This window comes from Pelobates fuscus, chromosome 6 (assembly GCF_036172605.1).
Source record: "Pelobates fuscus isolate aPelFus1 chromosome 6, aPelFus1.pri, whole genome shotgun sequence".
NCBI lineage: Eukaryota > Metazoa > Chordata > Amphibia > Anura > Pelobatidae > Pelobates > Pelobates fuscus.
In genome coordinates this window covers 298,122,764-298,134,859 of record NC_086322.1, presented here as the reverse complement: position 1 = coordinate 298,134,859, position 12,096 = coordinate 298,122,764, and the positions used below count along the sequence as shown (strand labels likewise).

Below are 12,096 nucleotides of genomic sequence, written 5' to 3'. Positions count from 1 at the left end.
ACAATATATGGTCACTATACAGGTAACACACACTATGAAACAGCCTCAGCATGTGAGCCACTACACGAACGAGAGAGACAGAACCCACCCGCCAACCATCAGGCGTTAACATGCTGGCGGTCGTATTAAACAGGCGTGTGAGTAATTTGTACTGATCAATGAAACTGCGTTAGTGTTAATCTGATTACCTGTCAGCTACATTACTATATCATTTATTAATAAGGGCAAATTCATGTTTCGTTCTTTGATGGCAGTTATGTATTATTTGGGCTAAGAAACATTATTACCCAGAATCCCTGGCCGCAGGGGGCGCTCTGTATACTGTGTTATTATGGGGTAAGGCGGGTTATTACCCAGAATCCCTGGCTGCAGGGGGCGCTCTGTATACTGTGTTATTATGGGGTAAGGCGGGTTATTACCCAGAATCCCTGGCTGCAGGGGGAGCTCTGTATACTGTGATTATGGGGTAAGGCAGGTTATTACCCAGAATCCCTGGCTGCAGGGGGTGCTCTGTATACTGTGTTATTATGGGGTAAGGCGGGTTATTACCCAGAATCCCTGGCTGCAGGGGGAGCTCTGTATACTGTGTGATTATGGGGTAAGGCGGGTTATTACCCAGAATCCCTGGCTGCAGGGGGAGCTCTGTATACTGTGTGATTATGGGGTAAGGTGGGTTATTACCCAGAATCCCTGGCTGCAGGGGGAGCTCTGTATACTGTGTGATTATGGGGTAAGGCGGGTTATTACCCAGAATCCCTGGCTGCAGGGGGCGCTCTGTATACTGTGTGATTATAGGGTAAGGCGGGTTATTACCCTGAATCCCTGGCTACAGGGGGCGCTCTGTATACCGTGTGATTATGGGGTAAGGCAGGTTATTACCCAGAATCCCTGGCTGCAGGGGGAGCTCTGTATACTGTGATTATGGGGTAAGGCGGGTTATTACCCAGAATCCCTGGCTGCAGGGGGAGCTCTGTATACTGTGTGATTATGGGGTAAGGCGGGTTATTACCCAGAATCCCTGGCTGCAGGGGGAGCTCTGTATACTGTGTGATTATGGGGTAAGGTGGGTTATTACCCAGAATCCCTGGCTGCAGGGGGAGCTCTGTATACTGTGTGATTATGGGGTAAGGCGGGTTATTACCCAGAATCCCTGGCTGCAGGGGGCGCTCTGTATACTGTGTGATTATAGGGTAAGGCGGGTTATTACCCTGAATCCCTGGCTACAGGGGGCGCTCTGTATACCGTGTGATTATGGGGTAAGGCAGGTTATTACCCAGAATCCCTGGCTGCAGGGGGAGCTCTGTATACTGTGATTATGGGGTAAGGCGGGTTATTACCCAGGATCCCTGACTGCAGGGGGCGCTCTGTATACTGTGTGATTATGGGGTAAGGTGGGTTATTACCCAGAATCCCTGGCTGCAGGGGGCGCTCTGTATACTGTGTGATAATGGGGTAAGGCAAGTTATTACCCAGAATCCCTGGCTGCAGGGGGTGCTCTGTATACTGTGTTATTATGGGGTAAGGCAGGTTATTACCCAGAATCCCTGGCTGCAGGGGGAGCTCTGTATACTGTGTGATTATGGGGTAAGGTGGTTTATTACCCAGAATCCCTGGCTGCAGGGGGAGCTCTGTATACTGTGTGATTATGGGGTAAGGCAGGTTATTACCCAGAATCCCTGGGTGCAGGGGGAGCTCTGTATACTGTGTGATTATGGGGTAAGGTGGTTTATTACCCAGAATCCCTGGGTGCAGGGGGAGCTCTGTATACTGTGTGATTATGGTGTAAGGTGGGTTATTACCCAGAATCCCTGGCTGCAGAGGGAGCTCTGTATACTGTGTGATTATGGGGTAAGGCAGGTATATACCGAGAACCTGTAGTTTAAAGTCATTTATACACATACCTCCCAAGTGTCACTATTTAGGAAGGACAGTCCCTATTATGGGCCCAAATCCCTCTGTCCCTCTTTTCTATCCTAATGCCCGTCTTTTCTAGGAGCTCGATATTAATGTGTCTGAGTGTATAACAGAACTCCACAGCAATAATACTCCCAGTAATGTGTCTTTAACCCCTTAAGGACCAAACTTCTGGAATAAAAAGGAATCATGACATGTCACACATGTCATGTGTCCTTAAGGGGTTAAACTACAATAAATGTGTTTAGAAATCAGTCTGTGTAAATAAGATACATTGTTCTTGTTATAAATTAAATTTTAGTTGTATAAATTGTTATTAGCAAGAACACCCCCCACTCACACCAATAACATTAAACTGTCCCCCTTTGTCCGTTTAACCCCCACTTATTTGAGATGTAGCTTAGGACAAGCAGCGTACAAACCCACTGCTACCAATGTTAGTGACGGGTGATATCATGGGCTTATTCACTAAACCGTAGATTGTGCTAAAATATATAGTTTTGTAAATATTCTGAAATTCAGCTTTTTTCAGCTTGTAGATTTGGCTGAATATTTGAAATTGTGTGTTGAATTTGGCACGGTTTGATGACTGACCTGTCCTGTGTCTGCACGATGAATACGTGACCTGGTGTTTAATGTCTGGAATATGTTCTTACAGGGTGTGTGACAGTCAGAACGGGGGTGCAGGAGAAATCGGAAGCGAGAACGATAACGCCTCAGGGTATCTGTCCAAATGAAATGCTTTGAGATGAACGCAGAATGCAACGTCTGGCTTCCTTAATGAGTTTTACATTTTCCCCCTAATATCGATATTTCTCTTTCATTTAGATTCGTCCTTGCTGGCAAAACACGGTGTTCTCTTTGTAAACGATCTGCGTTTCCCACCAGGTCAATCAGGAGACAATCTGTTTAATGTATTGCTGGGGATGCAGCGGGTGTCAGGATGACCTGGAAGAAACGGGGCTCATACATTCCTGTGATGGCTGTCATTGACATCCCTCATCTCTGTGGACTGCCTTTCCCATGACACTCAGCCATCCTTTAGCTGCATACTGTATATATATTTATATATGTAGATGTAGATTAGTACCAGGTATTGTAATACAATGAGTGACCAGGAGAGGGGGTCATAGCACTGTTCTCCATCCAAATTCACTCGCTGCTTGTTACTCCATCAATCCTTGTTATGGATAGAGTTTCATCTCTTCTGCTACAATAAAAACATATTATTCATGTTGTTTAAACGACTGGACAGACAGACAGACAGACAGACAGACAGAGACAGACAGACAGTTAGATAGATAGATAGATAGATAGATAGATAGATAGATAGATAGATAGATAGATAGATAGATAGATAGAAGGATGGACGGATGGATACATAGAAGGAAGGACGGAAACACAAATAAAGTGATGGATAGTCGGATACAGAGAAGTGGATGGACGGACAGAGGCAGTGATGGATGGACAGACACATATGGGGATGGACAGATGGATGGACAATAGGAGTGATGGATTGTTGATGGACACATAGCGGATGGCCGGACGGATGGATAGAGGGACAGATGGATAGGGGGATAAGTTAATGGCTTGCTTTGGTCACTATAATATAATACTTGAACTGTGCTGTATTCCACACATTTTCTGCATTGTGTATACAGTGATCCAAGGCCTCCCACACTCAGCATTTCATTCACTCATCCAACATCCCATTCACTCACTCACTCACTCACTGACCATGTCATGCATACATTAATCCAACACATAACTGCACTCAGTATTTTATTCACTCACTCAGCATGTCACGCATACAGTAATCCAATGCATCCTACACACAATTCAAAACTGCAATACCCTGGTGAATTCCTGATAATGTCCACTTTAGGGAATTGTGTGTACAATGGGTACTGGATAGGTGAAAGCATGAAACACTGACAATGAATGAATTACATACTGAGTGAAATGGATTAGAGCTGAGAAGTGAGTGAAATACTGAGTGCAGGATGTGTGGATTATTGAATACATGACATGCTGAGTGAGTGAATGAAATATTAAGCAAGTGAATGCAATGCTGAGTGTAGAATGTGTTAGATTACTGTATGTATCACATGCTGAGTGAGTGAATGAAATGATGAGTGCACAAATTACCTTTTATTCATCATCAGAACTACTACATACAGGGCTTTATTATACACACTGAGCTTTGTTATACATACTTGGCTTTATTCTACACACTGGGCTTTATTCTACACACTGAGCTTTATTCCACACTGGGCTTTATTCTACACACTGAGCTTTATTAGACACACTGGGCTTTATTGTACTTACTGGGCTTTATTATACACCCTGGGCTTTATTCTACACACTGGGCATTATTCTAAAAACTGGGCGTTATTCTACACACTAGGCTTTATTATACACACTGGGCGTTATTCTACACACTGAGCTTTATTCTACACACTGGGCTTCATTCTACACACTTGGCTTCATTTTACACACTGAGCTTCATTCTACACACTGAGCTTTATTCTGCACACTGGGTGTTATTCTACACACGGAGCATTAGTAAACACACTGAGCTTTATTCTACACACTGAGCTTTATTCTACACACTGGGCATTATTCTCCAAACTGGGCGTTATTCTACACACTGGGCGTTATTCTACACACTGGGCGTTATTCTACACACTGAGCTTTATTCTACACACTGGGCTTCATTCTACACACTTGGCTTCATTCTACACACTGAGCTTCATTCTACACACTGGGCTTTGTTCTGCACACTGGGCTTTATTCTATACACTAGGTTTTATTATACCCACTGGGCATTATTAGACACACTGAGCTTTATTATACACACTGGGCTTTATTCTACATACTGAGCTTTATTATACACACTGGGCATTATTAGACACACTGAGCTTTATTTTACACACTAAGCTTTATTCTACATCTACACAATGTGTCTAATAAAGCCCAGTTTGTATAATAAAGTTCAGTATGTAGAAGTAAGCCCAGTGTGTATAATAAAGCCTAGTGTGTATAAAAAACGCCCAGTATGTCTAATAAAGCCCAGTGTGTATACTAAAGCTCAGTGTGTCTAAAAATGCCCAGTGTGTCTAATAATGCCCAGTATGTATACTAAAGCCCAGTGTGTCTAATAAAGCCCAGTGTATCTAATGAAGCCCAGTGTGTACAATAAAGCCCAGTGTGTACAATAAAGCCCAGTGTGTAGAATAAAGCCCAGCGTGTAAAATAAAGCCCAGCATGTAGAATAAAGCCAAGTGTGTAGAATAAAGCCCAGTGTGTAGAATAAAGCCCAGTGTGTAAAATAAAGCCCAGCATGTAGAATAAAGCCAAGTGTGTAGAATAAAGCTCAGTGTGCCTAATAATGCCCAGTGTGTAGAATAAAGCCCAGTGTGTAGAATAAAGCCCAGCGGGTAGAATAAAGCCCAGCGTGTAGAATAAAGCTCAGTGTGTAGAATAAAGCCCAGCATGTAGAATAAAGCCCAGTGTGTAGAATAAAGCTCAGTGTGCCTAATAATGCCCAGTGTGTAGAATAAAGCCCAGTGGGAAGAATAAAGCCAATTGTGTAGAATAAAGCCAATTGTGTAGAATAAAGCTCAGTGTGTAGAATAAAGCCCAGTGGGTAGAATAAGGCCAATTGTGTAGAATAAAGCTCAGTGTGTAGAATAATGCCCAGTGTGTATAATAATGCCCAGTGTGTATAATTCTACACACTGAGCTTTACTCTACACACTGGGCTTTTTTTTCTACATACTGAGCTTTATTATATACACTGAGCTTTATTCTACACAATGGGCTTTATTATACACACTGGGCTTTATGCTACACACTGGGCTTTCTTCTACTCACTGAGCTTTATTATACACACTGGGCTTTATCAGGAGTCATCTGTCACCAGAACACATACAGTAAAATACAGTAACCCCTTATTCCTTCTTACAATCTGGCACAACCTGGGTTAATACACTGATATTTAAAATAACCTATTTCACACTGGCATTTACATTACAGGAGGCAGAATAGGGGGAGGGGGGGGGTAGTTAGAGGGTAGAGGAGGCAGAATTAGGGGGGATTGTTAAGGGGTACAGGGATCAGGATGGGGTTGAGAGTTTGTACAGGAGGCAGGATGGGGGGGGGGGGGTACAGGAGACAAGATCAGGGGGGTACAGTAGGGCTGTGTAGGGGGTACAAGAGGCAAGATCAGGGGGATACAAGAGACAAGATCGGGGCTGCTGGAGGCAGAATCGGGGTGGTAGAGGAGGCAGGATCAGAGGGGTACAGGAGGCAGGATGAGAGGGGTACAGGAGGCAGGATGAGAGGGGTACAGGATGCAGGATCTTTGCATGAAAACACAGAGCTGACGGAGGGTCCGCTAAGTACACACCCAGAGCTGATGCATGCTGTCAGTATACTCATTTTGTGGGAAGAGGAGGAGATGCGTTATCCATGCCAGCAGTGTGCTCATTGATAGCTGGTCGCCCTGAGCTCCTCACTTCACTGGAGCTCCAGACCCAGGACACAACATTAGAGGAGCTGCAGAACCTGGACCCCAAATTAGAGGAGCTCCGGACCCAAGACCCCACATAAGAGGGACTCCAGACCCAGGACCCCACATAAGAGGGACTCCAGACCCAGGACCCAACATTAGAGGAGCTCCGGACCCAAGACCCCACATAAGAGGGACTCCAGACACACACAAAAAACACATTAGAGTTTCATACCAAGGACCCCATATTAGAGGACCTCCTGCCCCAGCACCCCACATTAGGGGACTCCAGATAAAGGACCCCATATTAGAGGACCTCCCAACCCAGGACCAAACATTAGGGGACTCCAGATAAAGGACCCCGTATTAGAGGACCTCCCGACCCAGAACCCCACATTAGGGGAACGCCACTCTTCGGTTCCCCACATCCTAAGAGCTCCACTTTCTGCCCCATCATGACCTCCAACTCGTCACTGTATGTCCCTCTCCTGGAGAGCTCCCTCCTCCTGCAAGAGGTCCAGGACTACCTGCTGGCCACCAACCTATCCAACCTGTCCGACCTGGCCACCGGGCACATAGTGTCTGAGGACGACCTGGACGTGAACACCCACTTGTTCTCCAAGGTTCTGGTGACCATCATCTACCTGGCGCTGTTCGTGCTGGGCTGTACAGGTAACGCGGTGACTGCATACACCTTGCTGGGTAGGAGGTCCCTCCAACACCTGCAGAGCACGGTCCACTACCACCTGTCCAGCCTGGCCCTCTCAGACCTGCTCATATTGCTGCTCAGCATGCCCATCGAGACCTACAACTTCATCTGGGTCCACCACCCCTGGGCGTTCGGGGACCCGGTCTGCCGGGGCTACTACTACCTGCGGGACACCTGCACCTATGCCACCGCCCTCAATATCGCCAGCCTGAGCGTGGAGAGGTACATGGCCATGTGTCACCCCTTCAAAGCCAAGTCCATTATGTCCCGGAGCCGGACCAAGAAACTCATCGCCCTCATCTGGCTGGCATCGGGGCTCCTCGCCACCCCTATGATATTTACTATGGGGCAGATCTACGGCCTGGGCAAGGAGGACCCCGACCACCTCATCTGCACCCGGACCGCAGACATGGCCACCTTCAAGACCGTCATACAGGTGGGTGGGCCCAGGAGCTTGCAATCTAATCGTGTCTGTCAATAGGTACTAACAGTACTCTGAGACATAATCGGGTATTAAATATATTAAATGCTGCATTCGACCGAGAGATATCCCGGTATTAAATACTACTGCTGAATCGAGTCAATCCGTATTTACCATCAAATGCTCATAAAGACGTATTGTATACACTGCCTCTGTCAGGATACTGTGTCTGTCTGCATCTTTCTCTGTCTGTCTGTATCTGTTAGTCTATATCCGTGTCTATATCTGTCAGTTTGTATCTATCTATGACTTTGTATCTCTCTGTCTGCCTGTATTTTTTTGTCAGTCTCTGTCTGTCAATCTGTCTCTCAGTCTGTCTGAATCTATTTTGTCGGCCTCTGTCTGTCTATCTGTTTCTGTCCGTGTCTGTCAGTCGGTATCTGTCTGTCTGTCAATCAGTAGGTATCTGTGTCTGTCTTTCAGTTTGTGTCTGTGTGTCATTAGATTGATACAGTGCATGTACAGGTTCAGTGTAACTGTAGTAAATTGGATCACATGAGATGTCTCCATATAAATAAAAGAGATTGTCAATCTTAGAACAATTATTAAATTTTAATAAGATTAAGCATTCAGGAGTCAGATGCCTTCTGTAGATATTTAAAGATATGCAGATATTGTAAAGAGCCATTTAAAGTACACTGTCTACCTGACTTGAAGGGTTAGAGCACTTGCCCCTGGGGATGCTATGATTGAATAATTTGGAATATAAAGTGAAATCTGTAAATCAGTCTACCATACTGAGAGCACAGTCTGTGAACTACTACTCCCATCACTGCCCATCAGCCAGAATGTGAGGTGTAAAGGATGTGTGGGCTAGTGGGGTCAATCTATCAGAGATGAGTTTATTATATGCAGTAAGTATAATAATCTACCCTCAGCTAATATAGCCCCTTTATTGTGAGAATTACATTGTATTACAAGTGTTTTAACTGCTAAACAGTGCATTGTGCTTACAAAATTTACACCAAAATAAGCTGGTAGATTTAAAAAAAAAAAAAATGCAAATAAATGGTCAATTCAGTTGGGCTGTATTTATTTATTTTTTATTATCTTTTTTGACTTAAATTTTGCCAGTAATTCCTTAGAAGTGACTTTTTAGTGACTAAACGCCATAATAAAGATTTTATTCCAGGTGACAGAGTCTAACGCCACAGTGCGCAATCCATCTCCATGATATTCTCCCTGCCTTTTATTCAATGGAAAAACACATGCTTTCCAAATGAATCATCTCATTATTACTATTATTCACTGAAGTAACTGCATGCAGGTTCAATCCACAGCTCAATAACTGGATTGAAATTCAGAATTTGTCCAAAATCTGATCATGTCTTCCAGGAAAGGCCCATTGTCTGGGATATAAATAAAAATGAGAGAAATCGCATTGTGTCTTTCCTGGTAAATATCTTATAAATAAATAACTTGCCACTCCAACTCCTATCAGACCGAGCCAGCTGAGCATGGGTGCTTAGTTTGTCCTCACGTTGTACTCTGCACTCCAATACGAATATCAGCTAAAGTTTCATTGAACCAACAGACTGCCTCACACCGTATGCTGGCTGGGTATTATAGGAGTTGGCATGTTGTTGATTTAGCCATAGGGGTTATCAGCAGAAAGCTTCTACATTTCCCATGATGCTCAGCTAACACTTGGCAGGAATTAAAGTCCATCTGCAGAGCTGGCTGGCAGTAGTGGGAAGAAATGCTCTTTGCTTGTCCCCTTAAAATCTGATGTGGGTAGGAAGCCTGACACCCATAACCTGTCATATGAATCACTTACAGGCTTCCCTGGGCACTTACCTGCTTGTAACTAACAGGGTTATTTACTACAGTGAGAATTCAAAGTGAATTTCAAATTAAAGGCCAAAATAGTCAATCCGAAAAGTGCTCTATGTCAGCTGTGCTTTGAGTTCGGCTAGTCTGGCCTTGGTTATTTACAATTTAACGGGAAGTATACCCTTATTTACCCCGTGTTATGGTCAGACTGTGTTCCTGGGTGTTTGATGGCAAACTCCCCGAAACATCACCCAGTTTGCAGAAGAATGTTCCAGATGGCCGCATTACATGCAGCGCTGTAAACTTTGCCCCCGTGAACGTGTTTACCAGCTGTGGACAGATGTGTGAATCGGGGTGAGACACCCCAATGTGAGCGTCCATTTAATACCTTCCTGTCCATTCACAGTGTGACAATCTTGCGTAATCGCCAAGCTCCTGCTCCTTCACACATTCACGGCTGTGATTATATTATCTCAGTTATTCCCCATGGCAACCAAACCCTTGTCACAGATTTAGCCTTTAATGTATCCAGGCTGCAGACAGCGTCCGTGCTTGCCTATGGCAGAGAATGGGTTAACCGGTCCATTTTAAACTGGCTGTTCTGGCAATGCCGAGCTCACACGCATAAATGTCTCAAAGATGCCCAGAAAACAGTCACACCATAAAACCAAACCCAAATAATTGTATTTGTTTTATTATTTGCAATTGTTAAAATATTATTATTATTCCATATTCGGAACAAGCTCCCAGAGTTGAGGTAAATATCACAATAAGATTGATATCGCTGAGGTTTTGGTAAATCCGCGCTCCTTCCCTGTCAGTGGCAAACATGATATATTTAAACAAGATCAAGAAATTCTGGAAAAAGCATAAATTCTGCGGGAGAATTCTCTTTAACATTTTTCCGTTCCTTTACCCCTGTACCATGCTACATTATATGTTGGAACTTTGTGAATATACCTGGAAAATAGTAAATGCATGGATTGATACCTGATACCTTTCAAACTCATCCAATTCTGTATGAAGCATCACAGAACGGGCTCTTCACTAAACTCTGAATGTTAGAAAAATAAACCCTGAAAGGCAAAAGTCAAGCTATGACTTTAGCTGAGTTAGAGAGCATTTCCCGATCGTTGGGATTTTAATTTGTTACAGTTTGCACTTTACTGAATAGGTTCTAAAGACTGGAGAAGGTTGTACCGGGAATTCGTTTCTGGAATTGTCAAGGCACCACCATACGCCAAGCTCACTGTTTACATAATACGGTTTAGTCGCTTTTCTGGAATTATTAACTCTGTTGATAATACCTCCAGTAAGGATTCATTTTTATGAGGGGTGTGTTCACTAAACTGTGAATTGTGATGAAGTTGAAGCCAAGTTAGCAATAAAACGGTCAGAATGTTGGAAAACAGATACATCACACAGCAAGCCATCCGCTTCCAGCACCCATGTTTTCTATCACCCATTGCTACTTTGGCTGCAATGTTAAAGGTTCAGATTTCACTTCAGATCACTGTTTAGCGAATAAACCCCAAGATATTTGCCAGTACATGTCACGATTATACTGCCTTAGCCCTTCAGATTCCAGCAAATACTTTATTATATTTTCGTCTGTAAAAGAGCAAATTGACCTATGAATGCGTTAGTGGAGCATCAGTCAAGCACCCTTTGTGTGCCAGAGGCTTATAAACAGCTCCAGAGGAATGTACTAAAGAGTGTTTGAGAGATTCCACTCCAGTGATCAGGCTGTCCCACATCCTATGTTGCTCTGTGGAGCTTGTGTCTAGACTGCATGCAGTGGGTGGAAGGGATATAGTCCCAGAGTTAGATATTTCTATTAATATTAATGGCTGTGTGTGTAAACCTCTCTAATCTGCCATTTACAGCTGTCACGCTCTCTGTCCATTCTCGTGTTTCCGTTGGTCTCTGTGATAATCCGTTTGTACCAGTTGGTAAATCTGAGATCACAGCATGTCGAGGGGACCTGTGATAAGCTGTGTCTGTAACGTTCACCACGTCCGTCTTTCAATGTTAACGTGGGTTGACATTAGAAAATTCAGTGTCAGATTCAGAAATCACTCGACTTGGAATGATGAGCCATAGATTGATATTCGGTGTTATAGTTACAGTGTGGCCAAGAAAGGGCTGGTATAGTTCTGTGTGAATTGCAACTCTCATTAGGCTCCTATATACTGGGTAGGAAAGTCTGGTGTAGATCTCTGTGACCTTTAATTCCCATCATACTTTTACCGACAGAGTTGGAGAGGGTAATATATGCAACAGAAACAGGGGTGAATGGTCCCCAGCGTGGGATCCAGTCCAGTTCCGCTACATCAGCCAATGTCTAGTCTCTGCCACCAGAGACGTCTACAGTAATTTTTCAGGGTAATGTATTCCCTTTACCCACTGGACTGACAGGCACTGTCCCATCTGCCCAATCTCTAACTGAAAAAATGCTCAGGATGTGTATAAGGCTAACACAGTAAAGGAATTGAAGAATGCTCAGGATGTGTATAAGGCTAACACAGTAAAGGAATTGAAGAATGCTCAGGATGTGTATAAGGCTAACACAGTAAAGGAATTGAAGAATGCTCAGGATGTGTATAAGGCTAACACAATAAAGGAATTGAAGAATGCTCAGGATGTGTATAAGGCTAACGCAGTAAAGGAATTGAAGAATGCTCAGGATGTGTATAAGGCTAACGC

At 44.0% G+C, this 12,096-nt stretch overlaps 1 protein-coding gene across 1 annotated transcript in view; it reads left to right on the top strand.

Annotated features, from left to right (window-relative positions):
• Positions 1–6,239: 6,239 nt before the first annotated feature.
• NTSR1 (neurotensin receptor 1) overlaps positions 6,240–12,096 on the top strand; it is a 104,848-nt gene continuing 98,991 nt past the window's right edge. The window contains exon 1 of the mRNA XM_063459589.1: positions 6,240–7,572. Coding sequence (XP_063315659.1) covers positions 6,883–7,572 — 690 coding nt within the window. The 5' untranslated portion in view covers positions 6,240–6,882. The remainder of the gene's footprint in view (positions 7,573–12,096) is intronic.